The following is a 23,588-nucleotide window of genomic DNA, read 5'->3' on the forward strand; positions in this document are numbered from 1 at the left end:
CAAAATGTACCACATTTATACATGAAATTGTCAAAGAATTCAAAACAATGTTTCTCTGGTAACTGCAGCTTCTTTCAATAGCTCATTCCTTTTCTGGGACATTAAACATCTCTTTACATCTCTTTCCTTTGTCAGTCTGTGTATTCGGTAAATGTTGTGTCAGGGGCTTTTGTGTGGAAGTCCCAATCACTGATGCTGCTGACGGTGTTAGAATGTATCCATATTTAGTATCCTACCAGCACAGGGGAGGTCTGGGTTCCTGTTTTTCTAGGGTCTCAGCCACTGTTGTGTGGTAACAGGCTTCCTTTGTTCCTCAGGAAGGAAGAGTAAGAACTGTCTGCCAGCCAGAGGGCTCAGCAGGTAAAGGTGCTGCTTTGCCAAGCCTGGTGACCTGAGTTTGATCCCTCATGATGAAAGGAGGAAACTGACTCCAGCAGGTGTCCCCTGACCTCCTCTTTTGTGCTGTGGCACACGTGTGCTCATGCACAATAAATACACATAAATAAAAATTTAAAAATCAATTACCATGTAAATGCCAAGCAGAAGGCTTGATAGTGCCTAATTAAAAGAATTTTTTTAATTGTTTTATGCTTGTTTGAGACAGGTCTTTCCATGTAACCCCAGCTGGCATGAAACTTTTTGTGTGTAGTCCAGGTTACCCTTGAACTTACAGAGGCCTGCCTGCCTCTGACACTCAAGTTCAGGGATTAAAGGTTTGTGCTATCATGTCTAGCACTAAAGTTTTATTTTTAATTTTAGTTATGTATATGTGTCTGATGGGGAAACCCACATTTGTGGGAGTACCTGCAGAGGTCGAAAGTGGCATTGGATCCCCTGGAGCTGTAGTTCAGTGTGGATGTGAGATAGGTACTGAGAACCAAACTCAGGTTGTCTAGAAGAGCAGCAACTGAGCTCTCTCTCTCCAGCATTAACCAGTGATTTTGTTTCCATCACGTGTCTGTAACCCAGTGCTGGAAGAGCAGAGACAGGTAGGTGGTACCTGGAGCTCGTTGGCCACCCAGCCTAGAGAATTGATAAGAAGAGAGAGACTCTTCCCCAGAAACTAAAGCTTGGAAGGGTTGGGGAAATGGCCCAGAGGTTAAGACTCTCACTGTCTTGCAGAGGATCCCAGTTTGATTCTTAGCTCATACATTGGGCAACTCAACAACTGCCTGCAGCTCCAGGCCAAGGGAATCCAAAGCCTCTGACTTTCCCGTGTGTACCTGTACTCACATGCCACCCTTCCTATACAAACACACATAATTAAAAATAAAATAAATCCTTCTTAAAAACAAAGTGAAGAGTGAGTGATAAAAGTAACTAACATTCCAGTCTGGCTTCCATGGGAGATAGTGGAGACATACAGACACAAAACCATTCATATATCACACACACACACACACACACACACACACACACACACACACACCACATGTATACCTCACACCCCACACATTATATACCACACACATACCACACACATATACCACATACACGCATATACACACAACACATTAACATACACACACCCCACATACACCACACATACATACACCACACACACAGACACACATCACACACATATCTGTTAAACCTCAGTTTCTTCATTTGTCAGATGAGATAATCATTTGCCTTTATTTGTGAAGATTAGAGAATAATTGATATTGATGTATTTAAGGATACTAAGTGTTTGGTAAGGTGTTACTAGACGGGAAACTTATTTCCTGGCTAGTAGAGTCTGGGTGACTGGTTCCCATTCTCCCTAGGACAGTCCTCCTGCATGCCTGTTGCTCCAGTGTGATTACCCATAGTAATTTTGGTTCTCAGAAGTATTCCAGTTTGAGCAGTGATTAAATAGTCCTTCCTAGTTAGAGCCCGGAAACAGTTTTAACTCTGTGTGCATATAAGAAATTAATCTGAAGCTTCTGTCATTCTTCTATCCTTCACTTTGTCACTTGCTTCCTGTTCTTTTCTGTTTTGCCCCCCCCCCGTTTTTTTTCCGCGCGCGTGTGTGTGTGTGTGTGTGTGTGTGTGTGTGTGTGTGTGTGTGTGTGTGTGCAAAACAGGGTTTCTCTGTGGAACTCGCTCTGTAGACCAGTCTGGCCTTGAGCTCACAGAGATCTGCCTGCCTCTGCCTCCCGGGTGCTGGATTATAGGTATTGTACTTACTTTCTAATTTGGGCACATGTCATCAAATATAAGGAGTTTAATGGTGGGTGCAGCAAAATGCAGGATGTTCAGTAGCTGTATTCTAAGATTTATTTTATGTTTAAATGATGTGTATGTGGCTGTATGTGGTATGTGTGAGTACAGGTGCTAATGGAGGCGAGAGGAGTCAGATCCACTGAGGCTGGAGTTGTTTATATGGGGTTGTGAACTGCCTGATATAGGTGCTAAGAACCTATTTCAAGTCCTTTGCAAGAGCAGTCCATGATCTTTACTGCTGACCAGTCTTTCCAGCCCCTGTAGCTGGAGAGAGAGAGAGAGAGAGAGAGAGAGAGAGAGAGAGAGAGAGAGAGAGTGTGTGTGTGTGTGTGTGTGTGTGTGTGTACTTACAGGTGCATGTGCCTGTAAGTGTCATGTGGAAGTCTTCAGTCACTCCCCATCTTACCTGATGAGACTGGGTCTCCGTGAACCTACAGCTCATTAATTCAGCCAGGCTGCTTAGCCAATGGGCTCCAGGGATCTAACTGTCTCCGCTCCCACCAGTCCTTGGTTTATAGACCTCTTTCTCTCAGCTTTCTGTGGACCCTGGGAATCTGAACTGGTCCTCACACTTCTCTGGCAGGCACTTCTATCAGCCAAGCCATCTCTCCAGCTCCCTGGTAGCTGTATTCTTGTGGACAGGCAGCTCTGCATCTTAGGAGGCTCGTGAGCAGTTCATTCTTTTCTGTGTTTCAGGAACCATTTGTAACCCTGGACCTCGGAAGTCTATGGCTAAGCTGCTTTATGTCCGTCTGGCGCTCTTCCTGCCAGAGATGGTCTGGGCTTCTCTGGGGGCCATCTGGGTGGCAAAAGGTATCCAATGTGACAAGACAGTTTTGATTGGCATCATGACCACCGTCATTGTCAGGTGAGGTCTTCTCTTCTCATGGCTTCTCCTCAGGTGTGTTTCTGAGCAGTATAACACCCTGACATCCTGTAGACTTTCTAACATAGGGTGGCGTCTTTCTGAGTAATTCATGAGGACTTAGAGATGTTTTTTGGTCCATGAGAAACAGCTCATCTTCCAGCTTACATTTGTGAGTGTTCACTTTCTTCCCACTCCTCACTTTTCTGCAAGTTTCCACTCTCGTAAGAAGGAAGAGGCGGGGGCTAGAGAGATGGCTCAAAGGTTTAGAGCCCTGGCTGCTCTACCAGAGGTCCTGAGTTCAAATCCCAGCAACCACATGGTGGCTCACAAACATCTGTAATGAGATCTGGTGCCCTCTTCTGGCGTGCAGGCATACGTGGAGGCAGAATGTTGTATACATAATAAATAAATAAATAAATAAATAAATAAAGTCTTTTTTTTTTTTTTTTTTTTTTTTGGTTTTTTGAGTCAGGGTTTCTCTGTGGCTTTGGAGGCTGTCCTGGAACTAGTTCTTGTAGACCAGGTTGGTCTCGAACTCACAGAGATCCTCTGCCTCTGCCTCCCGAGTGCTGGGATAAAGGCGTGTGCCACCAACGCCCGCTATAAATAAAAAAAAAAAAAAAAAAAAAAGGAAGGAAGGAAGAGAGAATGGAGAGATGACTCGGTGTTTAAGAGCACTTGTCAAGCTATTGTGAGGACTGGAGTTCAGTTCTTAGCATCCATGTCAACTAGGCCTTCCTTGTACACCTTTAACCCTAGCTCCAAGGACAGTGGGGACAGGAAGATCACTGGGGCTTCCAGCCTAGCCCAGAAAACATGAGCCCCAGGTTCAGAGAGAAAGATCCCACCTAAAGGAGATAGTTAAATGTGTATGTGTGTAGGGGCACCTATCAGAGTGTTCAATAATGTGGAAATTCCTTTTGTTTTACTATGAAGAACCTCAGGGCACTGAGGGGTAGCTGGATCATGATCAGGGGTTCCTGGAGAACTACTTTTAATGACTTCTATGTCCAGGCTACAATGCTGCCCACCACTCAACCCTTTATTTGTTTTCTGGGCATTCCTCTCAGAACTCTCTGGTCTTTGTGGGACTTGGGCTAGCTAAGGACTCTTTTTTTTTTTTTTTTTTTTTTTTTTTTTTTTTTTTTTTTTTTTTGTTTTTCCAGACAGGGTTTCCCTGTGGCTTTGGAGCCTGTCCTGGAACTAGCTCTTGTAGACCAGGCTGGTCTCAAACTCACAGAGATCCACCTGACTCTGCCTCCGGAGTGCTGGGATTAACAGCGTGCGCCACCAATGCCCATCTAGCTATGGACTCTTAAGGAACTTATTTTTTATATTTATTTATGTGGTTAAGTCGTGTGTGTGTGTGTGTGTGTGTGTGTGTGTGTGTGTGTGTGTGTATGACATGGCACATGTTGGAGGTTAGAAAATAACCTGCAGGAGTTGATTTTCTCCATCTATCATGTAGACCCTAGAGACCAAATTCAGGTGCCCAGGCTTAGCCAAAAAACACTCGGAGGGAACTTTCCAGAAGAAAATTGCTTGTCTCAGTCAGGTTCTCAGAGAGCTGCCTCTCCTTCAGCAGTACTGCAATAAGGTTTAGGGTGTGTTTGGAAGGGCTCGGGCCACCCAGCCTTCTCAGTCACTAAGCTTTTCCCATGCCTTAATTTCTGCAGTTGGATTGTCATGGCTGCCACCATGGTCACCATCATCTTTGTCTTTGATCCGCTGGGTGGGAAGATGGCTCCACATCCCCCGGGCTGCCCTGAACACCTGGATAGTAACAACTCAAACCAGTTATTGACTGGCCTGAAGACAGCTGCCAAGAGTGTGTGGGAGACCAGAGTGATGTTCTGCTGCTGCTGCGTGGGGCAGGATGATAACGCCAGAGTCGCTTTCTCCAGCGCAGCCGACCTTTTCTCGACCTACTTCTCTGTAAGCAGAAGGGATCTGCTGTGGTCTGTTTCAACAGTTTCTGTCAGTGCTTCTGTGGGAAGATGAGCATTCTGCACAAAGCCACCTGGGCCAACATAAAGTGGCTTTGAGGACCTGGACCCCTTGGGCATGCGTGAGGTTTGGTAGTACACTCCCTGGGGTGGGGGGGCTTGGCAGGCAGCAATTAACTGTAATGATGGCCAAGCCTTTTCTGCCCCTTGTTTTGACTTGTTGAGATGGGGGTATCCTGTAGCCCAGGCTGGCCTGAAACTAACTGTATGTAGCCAAGGATGAGCTTGAACTTCTGATCCTCCTTCAACTACCTCTTCGGTGCTGGGATTGCAGGCATGCACCACTACGTCTGGTTTGTTTGGTGCTAAGGATGGAACCCAAGGCTCCATGCATCTAGGCATGTGCTGTGCTAGCTGAGCCCCAGCCCAGCCTTCAACTCCTTTCTTGACAGCTAGGTGTGTCCTTTCCTTGACACTGGTCCATTACAGTCCAGCCTGTGCATTGTTTTTAAGGAACTAAATAACAACGTATACATTAGGAAAGAATCCGCTAGTTGTCTTTTTATGTCTCTTCCGTCCAGCTCAGTCAGCAGATAGACATGTACAGGCAGGGGAGTATCAGAAAGGAATTCCTCAGCTCAGCAAGATGGCTCAGCAGGTAAGGGTGATTGCTGCCAAGATTGATGACCGGAGTTCAATCTCCAGGACCCACATAAGTAGGAGAGAACTGTCTCCTGCAAATTGACCTCTAACCTCTACACACACACACACACACACACACACACACACACACACACACACACACACACACACAATTTAAAAAGTAATTTAAATATTTTCACTATTTTCCATGACTAGTGACTGAAGTGCAAAGAGAATCACTGTTCTAGGATGAGCTGCCCAAGGATTTGGACATGCTCGTTTTTCTTGCGCCTCTATGTGTTTGTGTAATGATGTGTTGTAACTACTGTTATTTTTGGTACTGAAACCAAGTAAAAGAGAAGATTCCTTTTGACATCCTATGCACCTTCCTGTCTCTCTCTCTCTCGCTCTGACTTGTAACTGTTGAGAGCAACATTGTGATGTAACAGCAGACTACACAGCAGTGGCCTTCATATGGGAATTCAAGAGTTGTGCCTTGTAAAAAAATTTTTAACTTGTTTTTATTTTTATTATTTGCATCTCTGTATGTGTGTATGCTGCATCCGTGCAGGTACTCCAAGGAGGCCAGAAGAGAGGGTATCAGCTCCCTTGGAGCTGAAGTTATATGGAGCCATGAGACTACCTGACAGGGGTGCTGGGAACTAAACTCCAGTCCTCTGTGAGAGCAACAAGGACTCTTACCCATTGAGCCATCCTCCTAAATCTTACATGAGTGCTTCAACCCAATCTCAAGGTATCTAGGAGAGAGGCACCCAGTCACTACCAGTCTCCTGTAGCTGAGACTGACTTTGAACTCATTATATAGCCAAGGATGACCTTGAACTCCTGGTCCTTCTGCCTCTGTCTACCGAGTGTGGAGATTATAGTTGTGCTTCACCAAGACGGGTTTTCTTGTTGTTCTTGTTCTTGTTTTGAGACAGGGTTTCCCTGTGCAGCTCTGGCTGTAGACCAGGCTGGCCTCAAACTCGGGAGATCCACCTGCCTCTGCCTCCCCAGTACTGGGATTAAAGGTGTGCACCACCACCACCTGCCTCCAACACAGGTTTTATGTAGGGCTGGAGATGGAACCAAGGATTCATGCATCAAAGACCTTTTATCCATCAGAGACCCAGCGATCTTTCCTATGGGCTAGAAGTACCTGCTGCGGGTGGGGAATTTCTTTTAGTTTTTTTTTGTTTTTAATTATATTTATTTTGTGTTTGTGCGTGCGTGTGTGGCATATGTGTAGGCCAAAGGACAACTTACAGGAGTTGGTTTTCTCCTTCTATTTTGTGTGTTCTGGGCATCAAACTCAGGTTGTCAGGCTCGACAGCAAGTCCCTTTACCCACTGAGCTGTTCATCCTGTGGCCTGCTGATTTGCTCTTCCTCCCTCCCTCCCTTACTTTCTTTTTGACACAAGGACTCATTGTATAGCTCAGGCTGGTCCTGAATTTGCCATCCTCATTCCTTAGCTGTCTGGGTCCTACAATTCTGGGCATGTGCCACTAAGCCCAGCTGACACCCGTATTTGTTCACACAAGAAGTCTCACTAGTGTTTTACTGTTTTTTTATTTCTTTCTTGGCACAGTGTACCCAGTAATGATATGTTCAACCTCATGAATCTGCCACAGAGTATGTATCAGTGCAAACTTTACACCATCTTAAGAAATGAGAATGCCAGGCGTGGTGGTACACACTTGTAATCCCAGCACACCTGTGGTAGCCAGCCTGGAGTACACAGTTCAGCAAGTATAAAAAGAGAGACCCTGCCTCAAAACAAGTTGGGAGGAGAGAAACAACCCATGAAAGTTGTCCTGTGACTGTCACACATGCTGCCTGGCATGTGTGCACTTGTACACAAACACACCGTTTTTAAAAAAGAAAAAAAACAGAAATAGTTAAGTCACTTAAAATGAAATTTGATAAAATGATCAGTCTAGGAGCCAGGCAGTGGTGATGCACACCTTTAATCCCAATACTAGAGAGGCAGAGGCAGGTGGATCTTTTTGAGTTCAAGGCCAATCTTGTCTGCAGAGTGAGTTCCAGGACAGCCAGAAGCTCTGGCCTGAAAAACAAACAAACAAACAAACAAACAAAATCCATCTAGTGGATTTGTCTGTGGACAAGATAGGAAAAAATTCCTAGTTCACATCTAAAAGGAATCCTGCAAAGGAAAATGCTCTTTAAAGGATGTCTTCAAGGGGATAGAGATATGGCCCAGTGGTTAAAGGCTCCTGCTCTTCCAGAGTACCTGTATTCAGTTCCCAGCATGCACATTAATTAGCTCACAAATGCCTGTGACTGCAGGTCCAGGGGATCCAGCACTTCTAGCCTCTGAGGGCCCCTACACTCATGTGGTATACAAGAATGTGTGCATTAGTGCACACACATAAGTAAAAGTCCCTTTAAATACTTCTCTGAGCTGGGTATGGTGGCTCATGCTTATACTTGGGAAGTGGAAGCAGGAGGATCTGGAATTCCAGGTCATCTTTAACTACTTAGTGAGCTGGAGGCCATCCTAAGCTGTAAGAGACTGTCTCAGACAAACAAAAAATAATAGATACTTTTCTCTATGTAATGTACTTGTGTACTTGCATACCTGCCAGTGAGCTGTATTCAGCTGGGATACTAAGGGGTTTCTGGGCAGTCTGATGGGTTTTACGGCAGGCCATTGTGCTTTCCCACCCAGGACACAGACCTGGTGCCCAGTGATATTGCAGCAGGCTTTACCCTACTCCACCAGCAACAGGACAATATCAACAACAGCCTGGAGCCTCAGGAGGTCATCACCCACTTTCCAGGGCAGTCTCAGGTAATGACAAAAAACACCTTGGGGTTTGTGCTTCTGGGTAGGTCTTCAGAGTCATACAGTTAAAGCTGGGCATGGGACACTCAGGAGGATTGTGAGTAGGAGACTAGCCTGGGCTACATACTGAGTCCCAGGCTAGAAACGACCTTGTGTAAGAAGAGAGAAGGAGATGGAGAGGGAGAGGAATGAGAGGGAAACAGACAAATAGGAGAAGAGACAAGAGAACAATTTCAGTAGCCTTTGGACTAAAACACAACTTTCTCACCTAGATTCCAGGTATAGGAAGCCTACTTCCATCTTATTGTCTAGGTTGCACTGTGAGAAATTCAATATTTGGTTCTCTGTTCCGGAACAATTCCTTCCAGGATGGGGCCTGAGTCACCCCAGAGTGTGTTTTCTTCTCTAGGTCTAGGAAGCAGAAACAGTTTAATCTTTGCTTGTTGAAAATTTTCCTGCCGTAGATCTTTATGGTTTCCAAAGGGAAAGTCGTGCCAGGCTTGGCAGTGTGTACCTGCTGTTCCAGCAATAGGGGGCAGAGGCAGGGGGATTATGGGTTCCAGGTCACCCTAGGGTTACACAGTAGAAGGGACAAAACTCACTCACTCTTTTCTTCCCTCCCTCCCTCCCCCCTCTCCCTCTCTGTCTCTCTCTGTCTCTCCCCCTCCCCCAATCCTCCAGCTTCCTCCCTCCCTTCTTTCATTGCTGGGTGTGGGACCCAGAGTCTTGCACATACCAGGCAGATGTACCACCATTGAGCCATGTCTCCAGATCCTCAAAAACAAAACCAGAAAAATAACACACAGAACAGAGAAGCCGTTTGTATGCCCTCTGCCTCTGCCATGGCAGCCAGGCAGTGACTGCACCCATGTTGCTGGGGTTGAAAGCCTTGGAGTCCTCCAAGCAGGAATTCATGTCTTAGTTACTTCTCTATTGCTGTGATAATATGCTAGGACCAAGGCAACTTATGAAGGAAAGCATTTGTTTGGGGCTTACAGTTCTAGAGATCTGGAGCTCATGACTGTCAACAACAGGCAGGCAGGCAGGCAGGCATGGTGCTGGAACGGTAGCTGAGAGCTCACATCCTGAGACACAGCCATGGGGTAAAGAAAGCACTGGGAATGGTGTGAGACCTCAAAGCCCTTCCCCAGTGAGACGCCTCCTCCAGGTGTTGACAGCGCCCATGTCCAGGGTGGAAAGCCATGAAGGACTCCAGGCAGGAACTTACCAGGGATCCTTGCCTTTCTCCCTCGCCACATTTCTGGTGGAGTTCACAGGTGGCTACTTAAAAAACACCTTTTTAGAAGCAGGTGGATCTGAGCGTTCCAGGCCAACCAGAGATACATATGTAAACCTTGTCTGAGGAAGCAAAAGTGCTAGGTGTGGTGGCACACACCTTTGAACTCAGGAGGTAGGGGTGGATCTCTGTGAGTTCTAGACTAGCCTAGTCTACATAGCAAGTTCCAGGACAGGGCAGCCAGGGGTACACAGAGACACCCTGTCTTCAAACCAAACCCAAAACACCAGTTTTTCCCTACAAGATGCTGGAGAGACAGCTAGGTTGTTAAGCACTTGCCACAAATGTACCAGAATTGAATTTTGGGTCCCCAGAACCCATGTAAAACTGGGTGGGTGTGGTGGCCCATCTGTAACTCTAGTATTAGAAGGTGAAGGTAGGGGTGGGGGTATCCTTGAAGCAGGCTGGCTAGGGAGACTACTCAAATCAGCGACGTCTGGGTTTGAGTCAAAGACCCTGCCTCGGTGAATAAGAAGGTGGGAGAGGGAAGATTCTTGGTGTGAACCTTGAGCCTCCACGTGCACACAGATGCACACACGAGTGCCCACACACTTGTGAACACACATACACACAGGTACCCCACAGATACACGTGGGAGAAAAGGAGTCTTTTTGAGAGTCAAGGAGGAAAACGGCAGACAGGGCTAGAAGTTGGAGTGCAGGTTTAAGGTCTTAGTGTGGGGGTGGGGGCGGCCCAGTGAGCTAAGCGCTTGATTTGCAAGTGTGGGAACCCGAGTTCAGATTCCCAGAATTCACATAAAGCAGATCGCAATGTGGAGTGCTTCTGTAATCCCAGGGTCCCTACAGCAACATGGGAGCTGGAGACAGGAGACTCTTAGAGGCTGGAGGACCAACTAGCTGGGGATCCAGCAAACATGGTTCTTCCAACAAGGTGGAAGGCGGGGCAGGCACCTGAGACTAGTGCTGTAGGACACATATGCTCACACTGAGTGCACACACATCTTCGTGTTTGTCTCACACAAAAAGGCTTTTTTCCTTCTCTCAGGAAGCTGACCTGGATGCAGAAGTGGAAAACTGCCATCACTACATGCCGTTTGCAGCAGCTGCCTACGGATGGCCCCTCTACATCTATAGAAACCCGTTCACAGGGCTGTGCAGGATTGGTGGCGACTGGTAGGTCTGCATAGTGTGATCCTCTCGTGGATCTACATTTTGAAAGCGTTCAAGAATAGAATGAAGTGTCCTAAGTCCTTTATCTAGAAGCTGTCTAGAGCTGTGACTCATTTTTGTCCTGAGACTTCATGCTTTGTCTCTAAATAATAATAATAATAATAATAATATTATTATTTTGAGACAAGGTCTCACTATGTTGCCTCTGGCTGGCCTGAAGGAAGCTCGTTATATAGACCAGGCTGGCGTCAAACTCACCGAGATGACTGCCTCTGCCTCCCTGGTGCTGGGATTAAAGGTGTGGGCTGCCACACCTGACACTTGCAACTTTTAAAACAACTTTACTGACCCAGAACAGTACCCAGAAACACATACACTTGGTACCAACCTATATCTACATGTTGCTTCCAACATTTATGGGGTAGTCATCATTTACAGTCACTATAGCACACTCATCCATCCCTACATCATTCTGGGTTAACACGGAAGAGTAAATAGTTTGAGTGGAGCTACGCATTTAGCTTAAGTTGTAGAAGCTGATTCCATGGGAAATACAAGGCATGGTAAGGTTCGTTCTCTTACGGGTAGGTTAAACTTAAGCAGGTGGGGTATATAGTAGGACAGCAGGTTGAGAACACAGTTTTAAATGATCTTATGGTTTATTATTATTATTATTATTATTATTATTATTATTATTATTATTATTATTTTAATTTATTTTGAGACGGGGTTTCTCTGTGTAGCCCTGGCTGTTCTGGAACTCACTCTGTCGATCAGGTTGGCCTCAAACTCACAGGGAGCCACTTGCCTCTGCCTCCTGAGTGCTGGAATTAAAGGTGCTACCATGCCTGGCTTTTCAGGACATATTATTAACTTGATTATAAGGTCTGGGAAATGTTCACTCTCCTAAGGCAAGAGGGATTTTAAGAAGAATATATTGTCACACACTGTGCAAGCCCTGGGAATGAAACTCAGATCATCAGGCTTGGAGGCAAGTCCCTTTCCTGTTGAGCTGACATCTTGTGTTTCTTTGTCTGTTAACCACTTGGCTAATTTCCTCAGGATATCCAATGCAGTAAAATTATAAAAGTCAACAATTTTGTCATTAATTATTAACTAACTGGTAACTTGTATTTGAATTCTTCTCATCCTAATAATGTGTGTCTGTAATATATGAGAGCGGTATATGTATATCCAAATGTGTATGTAGGTGCGCACATGCATGTGTGTGGGTTTGGAGACCAGAGGAGGATGTTAGTGTCCTGCTGTACTTCTCTCCACTTTATTCTCTTGGGACGGAGTCTCTCCTGAACCTGGAGCTAAGCTGGTGACTAGTAGCCGCAGCCATCCTCCTGTCTCCATCCCATCACTACCTCACAGTGCTGGGTTACAGACAGTTTCACAGCCATACCTGGCATACTGCATGGATTCTGTGGATTTGAACTCTGATCCTCTTACTTGCACAGCAAGCATTCTTTACCTACTAAACTGCCTCACCAGCTCTACTTTTTTTTTTTTCTTGCTGATAGAACCCAGGGCCTTGCACATGCTAGGAAAACATCCCCGTATTAAGCTGAGTCCTCAGCCATCAGGTCCAGATTTAGCATCCCCCTCTGTTCTTCTGTAAATCAGTCATAACCAGCGTGGGAGGAAACGTGCTGTTTTCCCCAAGTTACCATTTCTTCTGCAGCAGGCTTTGATTGCCTGCTCCTTGGTGTCAGTTCCGACACATGCTTCTTGCTTCGTTCACAGCCATGGTTCATTGCTGTCATTTCTATAATTAGTATTTGGTAGTCACATGCCCCAACCTGACTATACAGGCTGGTTCCTGTGTCCTTTTGATGGGTCCCTGTCACTTGTGAGCACTTCCCTAGTTGCTCGTTTTAGTTTTTGGTGGTTTTGAGATGGGATCTCATGTAGCCAAGGATGACCTTGAATCTCCTGATCCTCCTGCCTCCACCTCCCAAGTGCTAGGATCACAGGCATGTGCCACCACCCGTGGCCTCTTCCTGCACTTCTGATGGAATTTTTTCAAATTTTACTTCTCATAAACATATGCCTGAGATGTGTGTGGGTACGTGTATGCCACAGCATATATGTGGAGGTCAAAAGACCGCATTCAGGAGTTGGTTCACTCCCTCACCTTGGGTTCTGGGATTGAATTCATATGAAATCACTCTGCAAGCATCTTTACCCACTAAGCCATCTTGGTTTTGATGGAAGGTTCCTGATGAAAGGAGTTGAAACTGGATCCTGTGCTTGCCCTGGAGTGGTTTCTGCCCTTCACCTGGAAAGGTGAAGATGCTAATTAGAAACCAAGATCTGAGTGTTAGGCGTGTCCATCCAGCCTGCAGGACTTCCTCGTTTGACAGTTCAAGAAAAAATAATTAACTTACATGTTGTTTGTTTTTTTGTGCATGTGTGTGTACATGGATGTCAGAGCAGAGGACAACTTTCAGGAGTTTATTCTTTCTACCATGTAGATCCCATCCCAGGGATTGAACTTCTGATCATTAGGCTTGGCAGCAGGTGCCTTTACCTGCTGAGCCATTTCCCTTGCCCCAGCCACAGAAGTTTTGCATGACCTTTCCCATATCATATCTCCATCACCTGCAGCCTCTGCAAGCTCTCAAACCCAGCCACAGGGCAGTTTGTTCTCATGCTTGATCCCCAGTGCTTCCGAAGTCCCTTCGCATCCTTGTATTTTATACTGGTAATGGGGCTGGAAAGGTGGCTCAGTTAGTTAGTGCTTGCTTCTCAAGTAGTACACCTTAAGTTCAAAGCCCCAGCACCCACATAAAAAGGTTCGTTCAGACTCTGCCTGTTTCCCCCACAGTGGGGGTGAGGTAGAGAGACAGGAGAACTCCTGGGGCTTACAGGCTTCTAGCCTAGCTCCAGTTTAGTGAGCACCACGTCTCAAAGGAATTAATGTAGAATGACAGAGTATGAAATCCCATGTCCTCCTCTGGCCTCTATGGATGCATGGGCATGCACACAAGTGCGCAAACACACATAGACATATGAATGAATGAATGAATGAATGAATGAATGAATGAATGTCAAGAATGTAGCTCAATGAAAGTGTTTGCCCCATCTGTAGGACCATGGATTCCATCCCCTGCTGCTCAAGAGAAACTGTTCTGTTAGAATGTCTTAGATGTGGTCGGCCCTCCCTTCCTGAATTTTCTAGTTAATCCTATAGTGGGGATCATTGTGCCTTGGTCAGGGCCTCAGACTGCCAGTCACCTCTTTGTGTTCCCTTTAGTTGCAGAAGCAGAGAGACAGAGTATGATGCAGTGGAAGAGGACCAGCACAACTGTCACTTTGCCTCCATCCTGAAGACAACTGGGCTGCAGTACAGGGACTTCATTCATATAAGCTTTCATGACAAGGTATTGTCTCAAACAGGGTGCATCTAGATGTGGGTTCTGGAATCCTTTGAGATCTAGTGTGGGTGTGTGTGTGTGTGTGTGTGTGTGTGTGTGTGTGTGTGTGTGTGTGTGTGTGTGTGTGTGTGTACATACATGTGTGCATATGGGTCCTGGGTATTGAACTCAGGTTATCATTCTTAGCAGTGAGTATCTCAGTCACTGAACCATCTTGCTAATCCCCAGCCTTCTTTTTACATTTTATTTTATTTTATCTTTGGACTTTTCAAGACAGGATTTCTCTGTGTAACAGTCCTAGCTGTCCTGAGTCTTACTTTGTAGACCAGGCTGGCCTTGAACTCACAGAAATCCACCTTCCTCTTCCTCCCAAGAGCTGGGATTAAAGGTGCATGCCACCTCTGCCGTGCTCTTTTTACTTTTTATTTCGAGATGCTCTCACTAAGTTGCCCATGCTGGCACAGAACTTAGTCTGAGATCAAGTAGGCCTTGAATTTGTTTTCCTTTTGCCTCAGCCTCAGCTTCTTAAGCAGCTGGGATTACAAGCCTGCACTACAAGGCCTGGAATAGATTGTTCTTCATAGAAGTCTCACACTCAAAACACACACACACACACACACACACACACACACACCCTCCTCACATAAAATAAATGAATAAATGTAATTTAAAGAAAACAAAACAAAACAAATCCTGAAGTTGCCAAGGGTGGTGGTGTGTGTCTGTAACCCCAGCATTTAGGAGACAGAGACAGGAGGATAGTGAATGACTGGGTTACAGAAACTCAGGGTTCTTTGTAGTTGGTGATGCTCTGTGTCCCCGTGGGTCAGGCCTTGTGCTGACTTCTTCTCTTTCAGGTGTATGAACTGCCCTTTATCGTGGTTCTGGATCACAGGAAAGAGGCCGTTGTAGTCGCTGTGAGAGGGACCATGTCTGTCCAGGTAATGATGCTGTGCTTGACAGATTCAGATGTGGGCACTGGGTGGGAGCAGAAAGTGAGCCATAGGTGGGGCAGAGGGTGAGCCACAGTTGGGAGCAGAGAGCGAGCCATAGGTGGGGTGCTTGGGGCAGAGGAAAGTTTCTTTAAGAACAGAGAAAGCCACTGTGTGAGGCGACCAGGGGAAGAACTGAAGCCAGGAAGCGAGCGTAGGTTGTGAAATATTAACTTGATGAAACTTGGGGAGGTGGTTCCCACTTAACAACCAACTGTTGGTAGCAGAGGTGCCAACATGTTTCAAGACAGTCTCAAGGGATACCTGCTTGGGTCACTTCCTGCTGACCCTCCTTAGATGCGCCTACATGAGCCCCAACCCTAGGTAGCCTACCCTCTAATTTCTGCACCTGAGCCAGATGGGATGGCAAGATCAGTCTTGCATAAGAAGATACACTTAGCCATGTATGGTGGTACACTCCTGTAATCCCACCTCTCCAGAGTCTGAGGCAAAAGAATTGCAAGCTTGAGTCCTGCTTGGGCTACATAGTAAGACTGAATTTTAAAAAAGGGGGGTGGGCGGGCAGCTTAGGAGATGGCTCAATGGTAAAGTGTTTTGAGGGGAGGGTGAGGACCACGTAAAAGCCAGGGCCTGCAATACCTCTGTGATGCCAGCTCTCCTACAGCACAATAGGAGAAGAAAACAGAAAAATCTCTGGGATCCCAGGGGCCAGGTAGCCTGGCGTCTCCATCGGCCAACAAGAGACCCTGCCTCAAGCAAGGTGTAGGTGAAGGCTGACATCAGGTTCTCTGATCCAGCAGCCATACCTGGACCACAGCACACAGGCACCTGCATCCACACACACAAGTGTGCACATGCACACATATGCACAGATTTAAAAAGCAGTCACATACTATCAGGTTCCTTTGGCGGTTCTTTTCAGGCCCTCCCTCCCTCCAGTCATCCTGTGCTGGCTCTTCTCAGTGCAGCGTCCCTCTTGTCCTCCTCCAGTCCTCCCCCGGCTCCACTTGTCCAGCTCTCTTCCCCTTTCAGCATCTGCTTTCTGGTTTCCTCCCTGCTGCCCCTCACTCTCACTTCTGGTTCTTGAGGAAGTGTTCCTGCTGAGCATGCAGGACAGGCCTAGAATCCAGATACTTTGAAGGCGGAAACAGAATTTTAAGTTTAGAGCCAGCCTGAGCAACTTAGAGCCTATATCAAAATAAAACAGGGCTGGAGAGATGACCCAGCCCTAGGTGAGCACTGGCTGCTCTTTCAGAGGATCTAAGTTCAATTCCCAGAACCTACATAGTAGCTCACAACCATCTGTGACTCCATTTCCAGGGGATCTGGCACCCTTTCCTGGCCTCTGGGTATCAGGCATGCATGTGGTACAAAGACATACATGTGAGGAAACACCCATACAAATAAAAATTGTAGTGAAGAGGGCCAGGGGTGGACATGGTAGTGTCACAACTTCAGTTCTAGCCCTTGGGAGGCAGAGACAGGCAGACCTCTGAGAGTTAGAGGCCAGCCTGGTCTACACAGTGAGTTCCAGGCCAGCCTGGTCTGCACAGTGAGACCTGGTATAAGAAAGATGCCTGGGCATACAGTGAAGCAGTGAGGCACCTGCCAAGCATCTGCCTTTCAGAGAATGTGGGTGTGACTAGGTGGAGCACTTAACATACCATGCAGAAGGCTGGTGTTTAAGCCTTACTTAGTATTACCCATCACTCCTTGCTCAGTCAATGATCCTAGATCTCACAGCCTCAGGCGCTCTGGCTATATCCTTTCCCAGCCCTCGTTCTGACCAGTTGTTTCCCTGCACTGAAAGAAAGGCTTCCCATCATCTTGTTCCCTATCTAGGCTCTCATCATCCTAGTCAATCCATTTTCTTCCCTGTAGCTCCCAAGTGTCCTCAAAAGCTGGAATAAAAACATGTACCCAACATAGCCTGCTCCAGTCTGTTCTTTATGTTGTGCACAGGCCTCAGATCTTTCCTTCCTTCTGTAGAAACCTCCAGTGCACACTGTTTTCCTCAGAGTGCTTGTTCCTTGTCAGCCTGGTGGATGCTCTATGACCTGCCTGGCCACCTTTTCCTAGTCCCAGTCTATACACAGCCCTAAGTGTGCCAGGTGTCCTCAGTGGATCACCTGAGGGGTAAGCTGGGCATGGAGGTACATGCCTGCAATCCCAGCATGGGAAGTAGAGGCGGGAGGAATTCAAAGCTAGCCTGGGCTACATGGTGAGACCCTGTTAGAAATGGAAACCAAAATAGGTTGGAAGGCAGAGGCAAGGAGAATTCAAAGCTAGCCTGGGCTATATAGGGAGACCCTGTCACAAACAGATACAAAATTGCATGCGGCCCATGTTGGTGCTTGTCCCCCGAGAGGATGGTCACACTGTTTTCCTTCAGGTTCAGTCCAGCCACTCATCTATCTCTCCTATCAGCATCTTTGTTACTGTTTAGTGATCCACTGGATGTGGGTTCCCGAGGACAGAAACAGGGCTTAGTGCAAATCCCAATTTGTGCTCTGGGCTGTGAAGACCCTTCAATTGCAGTGCCCACGACAAAGATGTTTCTGGATGTGCCTTCATCATCGCCATTCCTGCCTGGTACCCAGCCAGCTTCCTGCTTCAGCTGTGTTGTCTGCTGAGCTGGGCACATCTCCCTTAGCAGCCTCACTGCACTGTCTGCCATTTCAGAGTGTCCTGGCCCTCCATTCCAACACATGCGGCCTTCACCCACTGCAGCTTTACAGGCTAATGTTGCTGTGTCCATGTTCATAGGATGTCCTGACTGACCTGTCTGCAGAGAGCGAGAATCTCGAGCTGGATATTGAGCTGCAGGACTGTGTGGCCCACAAGGTATGTTTGTGTTGAGAAGGGACATTCAAAGAGATGGAGTGAGTGACATGGCTGAAGCCAGAGGATGGACTATCAGATCAAACACTTGAGGTAGCCTGTCTCAACTTCCCTCTTTTTTTCCCTTGGTTTTTCAAGACAGGGTTTCTGTAACGGTCCTGACTGTCCTGGAAGTCACTCTGTATACAAGACTGGCCTCGAACTCAGAGATCCACCTGTCTCTGCCCACTAAGTGCTGGAATTAAAAGTGTGCACCATGACCACGTGGCCCCACCCTCCTTCCTTTTTTTTTCAGGCAAGAGTCCCATGTAGCCCGGGCTGGCCTATAACTAACTCACTTTTTAGCTAAGGCTAAACTTGAACTTTTGCCTCCACTGGGATTACAGGTTAGGATCAAACCCAGAGCTTGATGCACACTAGACAAGGATTCTATTAACTGAGCTATATCCCTAGTCACTTTCCCCTGTAATTAAAGTTTAATATCTTAGTGGGAAAATGCTTAGTCCAAAGCAGAGCAGCAGAGCAAGAGCTCTGGCCTTTATGGGCGGCACAGGGTAGACAACTCACTTCCCACAAGTTCTCTGTGGATGTGGCCACAGCCTAGTTCTCTGTTTCTCTCTTCCTGTTCTGTGGGAGTAAGTGGGGCAGAGTTCCTCCTTAGAGGAGAAAAACCTCACCTCAAACAAGTGTGTGTGTGTGTGTGAAATGGTTTTTAAACGTTGTAAAGTAAGTATAATAACTCCAGATGTGGAGACTCTTAGGTAGGAGGATCATGAGTTTCAGGCTGGTTTTGTATACTCAGCAAGGTCCAGGCCATTGTGAACTATGTAGTGATGCTTTCTCTGAACAAACCAAAAGACATGATGGATGGGAAGATAGATGCATGGATGCTGAAAGGATCGATGGATGGATGGGTGGGTGGTTGGGTTGGTAGATGGGTGGGCGGGTAGGTGTGTAGGTAGGTGGGTGGATGGATTAGATGGATGGATAGGTAATGATAAAATGGATAAAAGGATAGATGATAGATGGATATGTGGATGATGAATGGATGTATAACATTTATCATTTTAACCATTTGTAATGTTTCAACTCAGTGCCATCATGTGTTTGTACAATGCTGTGTGCCCATCTTTTCTATCTATACCCTAATTTTGGATGAACCCTGTTGTTGGCTCTGGGCTTATTACACACTAATGGCCCCACTCCCAGCTCTGATAGCCTCTACTCTATTTTACCCTCTCTCCTTGTGAGGTTGCTTCTTCTAGTATTTATCTTCGTGTGTGTGTGTGTGTGTGTGTGTGTGTTTTCCTATGGGTGTGCAGGTTCATCTGCATGTGTAATATATATATATATATATATATATATATATATATATATATGTGCATATGAAGGTCAGAGGTTGATGTTGACTGTCTTTTCCAATTGCTTTCCATCTTATTTTTTGAGATAGGGTCTCCCTAAACCTAAATTAGGTGTTTAAATCAGGTTAGTTGAATGAGGCCAGGGAAATGACTCCGCAGGTGAAGTGCTTGCCAGGTAGGCATGAGAATCAAATTTGTATATCTAGCACTCATATAGAGAAGCTGGGCATGGCAGTGCACATCTGTAATGTCAGCACTGGGTGGGTGGAAGCAGGCTGATTCTAGGCCAGCCTAGTTTAAACAGCAAGTGGTCTGTAGTCTCCACTCTGGGAAGATGGAGACAGGGGATTCCCAGAAGCTCTGGGGCCAGCTAGTCCAGCATAGACAGAGACAAACAACAAGAAATCCAATTTCAAAGTAAGAAACAAGGACCAACACCCTAGGGTGTCCTCAGACCTGTAACTGCCTGCTGTGGCAGGTGTGAGTCTACACTCAAGTGTACGAACATTGACACACAGACACACACACACACACACACAGAGATATGAAAGAGGGGTGGCCTTCTTCGGAGCTGTGCCCAATGGTATGTTGTTTTGAACAATCATGTTAGCGACTATTTATGATCACCAAATATTTCTAAGGCAGGGCTAGGGTGTGACTCAGTAAAGTGTCTGCTTAGCATGCATGAAGCCCTAGGTTCTGTGCGCAGCGTCACATGAACTGGGTGTGGTGGTGCATATCTGTAATCTCAGCACTCAGGAGATGGAAGCAGCAGACTTGGAAGCTTAAGGCTTGGCTACATGTGTGAGTTTGAGGCTGGCTTGAACCACATTAGCAGGTCTCCCATAAATAAGTAAATAAGAAAATCCTCCCTTTCCCCACTCTGCCTATCTTTCATAACTCATTTCAATCTTATTGTTGTTCTCAAAATAGTGTCTTTTTAAAAGGTAGTTTTATTTCTCTGTGTGCACACATGCCTGCTTGTCTATATGGACACCATATGTTTGCAGTAACCACTGAGGCCAGAAGAGGGCATCAGATCCCTTGGAATTGGAGCTACAGGCAGGTGTGACTCACCTGTTATGGGAGTTGGAAATTGAAACTGGTTCTGTCTGTGAGAGCAATAAATGCTCTTTAACCACTGAGCTATCTTTCTATCCACCAAAATAGTTTCTTTACTTACATTCTTCCAAATCTTTGTTCACACTACCAAGACCGTGTTGTTTGTTGTTAGTTGTTAAACAGGCAACCAGACTTTAAGAGAAACCTCTGGAAATATTTCTCTTTGGTTTTCCTGCACAAACATCAACCTCATGTGGTGGAGCGTACATTGCAGAGCATCTGCCTTCCCAACACAAGAGTAAGCCACAGGACTGGAGAGACAGCTCAGCAGTTATGAACACTAGTTACTCTTCCAGAGGACCGGGGTTCAATTCCCAGAACCCACACAGCAGCTCACAACTGTCTGTAACCCCAGTTCAGAAAATTAATTAATTAAAAAAAAAAAGAGCTGGGCTGTGGTGGTGCACACCTTTAATCCCAGCACCCGGGAGGCACAGGCAGGCAGAACTCTGTGAGTTCGAGACTAGCTTGGTCTACAAAGCTACACAAAGAAACCCTGCCTCAAAAATAAATAAATAGCCGGGTGTTGGTGGTGCATGCCTTTTATCCCAGCACTCGGGAGGCAGAGGCAGACGGATCTCTGTGAGTTTGAGATCAGCCTGGTCTACAAGAGCTAGTTCCAGGACAGCCTCCAAAGCCGCAGAGAAACCCTGTCTCGAAAAACAATAAATAAATAAATAAATAAATAAATAAATAAATGTCACAAAACCAGAGCCTCTGGACCACTGTTTGGGGGTCTTTCATTATCACATACCCTGTGAGTGTACTCCACTCTCAAAGTGTACTCTTCACCTATCAGCTGTAGCTTGAAAACCTCAAAACACTAATAAATAGCTTTCTCACATTCCTCTGCTTTCTTTAGTTCATGATCTTTCAATTTGAAGAGGGGACTCGTATCTTATAACTCAGGGTGTGTGTGTGTGTGTGTGTGTGTGTGTGTGTGTGTGTGTGTGTGTGTGTGTGTGTGTTTGTGTGTGTGTTTTGAGGGTGTATGTGTGCCATGACATGCATGCCAGAGATAACTGATGGAGTCAGTTCTCTCCTTCCACCACTTGGGTCTCTGTGGTAGAATACCATTTTAAGGTGTGTGACTTTTATGCTGCATTTGTTTAATTCTGTGAAGCTGTGATTCTTTGCCTGTCTAAAACACCTGATGGTCTAATAAAGAGCTGAATGGCCAATAGCTAGGCAGGAGCAAGGATAGGCAGGGCTGGCAGGCAGAGAGAATAAATAGAAGGAGAAATGAGGAAAAAAGGAGGAGCAGTAAGAGAAGGAGAGGAGGACGTCAGGGGCAGCCACCCAGACAGCCACGGAGTAGGAAGAAAGTAAGATATCCAGAAGTAACAAAGATAAAGTCCCAGAGGGAAAAAGTAGGCGGGTTAATTTAAGATAAGAAAAACTGGCTAGAAACAAACCGAGCTAAGGCTGGGCATTCATAAGTAAGAATAAGCTTCCATGTGTGATTTACTTGGTAGCTGGGTGGTGGGCTCCCCAAAAACCAAAAAGAGTAAAAATCATTTCAAACAACAGGTTTCAAAAATCAAATTCATGCTTTCAGGCTCAGCAGCAGACACCTTTATCCACTGTTCCAATGTGGCTGTCCCTAAATGGTGTGTTTTAATATCTTTATAAAAAGATCACCGGGGCATGGTGGCACGGCACTTGGGAGGCTGAGGCAGGAGGATCAAAAGTACAAGGCTTGGGACTGGGAGGATGGCTCAGTGTGAAGAGCTTGGCATCCAAGCCTAAGGACCCGAGTTTGGATCCCCAGCAGCCATGTAAGGAGCTGGTTATGTAACCCCAGGTCTGGTGGAGGTTGGTAGAGAGCCTGACAGGCAGTTCCCAGGGGCTCACTAGCCAGCCAGTTTAGCAGAGTCTGCATGTTCCAGGTTCAGTGGGAGACCCTGTCTCAAAATACAAGGAAGAGAACAAAGGTACCCAGAGTTGACCTCTGGCTTCCACATGTGCACACACAGGCTACTGAACTCACATCTGTGTATGCACCACACACACACACAGTGCAAGGGCTGGCTGACTAACATCAAATTGAGAGCCAGACTAAAGACCACCTCAAAAAAAATAATAATTTTTTAGAAGACATAGTTATGGTGTGTGTGCCTGTGCGTACATGACCATGAAGACCAGAAGAGGGCAACAGATCCCTTAACCCTGAACTTATGGGTGCCTGTGAGCTGCCTAATGTAGGTGCTAAGCACTGTACTCTGGTCCTCTGACAGAAGCACTTTTAACCATTGATCCATTCCTCCAGCCCATAAAAATAAGTTCTAACGGGTCTGGAATAATTCAGTGGTAGATTGCTTGCCCAGCATATGCTGGGGACCCCAGGTTCAGTCATTGGTCCTTAGATGATTGATTCAGTCATGTGTAGTGCAGCTATGGACTAGTACACAGAACTACACTGATAGGCCTGCTGTGTAGATGGATGTTCCTGGTGACACCAACTTGCTTAGATGCGTATCAACACCCACTTCATGGCAGCCAGCCTCTGGACCACAGGCCAAGAATGTATCAGTGAACAGTAAGGCTGGAGACAGACTTCTGAGCCATGCTGACCCCATCCATCTATTCCTTCAGGGAATTGCTCAAGCAGCCAGATACGTTTACCACAGACTGGTCAATGATGGGATTCTGAGCCAAGCCTTCAGCGTTGCTCCGGTGAGATTGCTCATTCTCTATTTTCTGTTCCTGTCATATTCCGTCTGTTCTTCTGGGCCTCAACTCCCTCTGCCCTCTGTCCCCTAGGAGTATCGGCTTGTTCTGGTGGGGCACAGCCTAGGAGCTGGAGCTGCAGCCCTGTTAGCCATCATGCTTCGAAGAACCTACCCACAAGTCCGCGCTTATGCCTTCTCCCCGCCCAGGGGGCTTCTGAGGTAAGACTTCACTCTCCTGCAGGACAAGTCAAGCCGCTGCTCTTTCATTTACATAATTTCATTATCTCTCTCAGAAGTTTGTTTTGAAACACTGTGTAGTGTGGAGATGTGGCCCAGTTGGTAGCTCACCTCACATACA

At 46.4% G+C, this 23,588-nt stretch overlaps 1 protein-coding gene across 3 annotated transcripts in view; it reads left to right on the forward strand.

The window, feature by feature from the left end:
* Positions 1 to 23,588, forward strand: part of Daglb (diacylglycerol lipase beta) — a 37,221-nt gene that overhangs the window by 7,105 nt on the left and 6,528 nt on the right. Inside the window, exons 3-11 of one of the 3 annotated variants that reach the window (XM_027413576.2) lie at positions 2,902 to 3,073; positions 4,750 to 5,008; positions 8,352 to 8,474; positions 10,771 to 10,898; positions 14,161 to 14,287; positions 15,139 to 15,222; positions 18,001 to 18,078; positions 23,154 to 23,234; positions 23,322 to 23,449. In XM_027413576.2, coding sequence (XP_027269377.1) covers positions 2,902 to 3,073; positions 4,750 to 5,008; positions 8,352 to 8,474; positions 10,771 to 10,898; positions 14,161 to 14,287; positions 15,139 to 15,222; positions 18,001 to 18,078; positions 23,154 to 23,234; positions 23,322 to 23,449 — 1,180 coding nt within the window. The remainder of the gene's footprint in view (positions 1 to 2,901; positions 3,074 to 4,749; positions 5,009 to 8,351; positions 8,475 to 10,770; positions 10,899 to 14,160; positions 14,288 to 15,138; positions 15,223 to 18,000; positions 18,079 to 23,153; positions 23,235 to 23,321; positions 23,450 to 23,588) is intronic. The other 2 variants (XM_027413577.2, XM_027413578.2) reach the window with 2 other exon arrangements.

Source organism: Cricetulus griseus, chromosome 4 (genome assembly GCF_003668045.3).
Source record: "Cricetulus griseus strain 17A/GY chromosome 4, alternate assembly CriGri-PICRH-1.0, whole genome shotgun sequence".
NCBI lineage: Eukaryota > Metazoa > Chordata > Mammalia > Rodentia > Cricetidae > Cricetulus > Cricetulus griseus.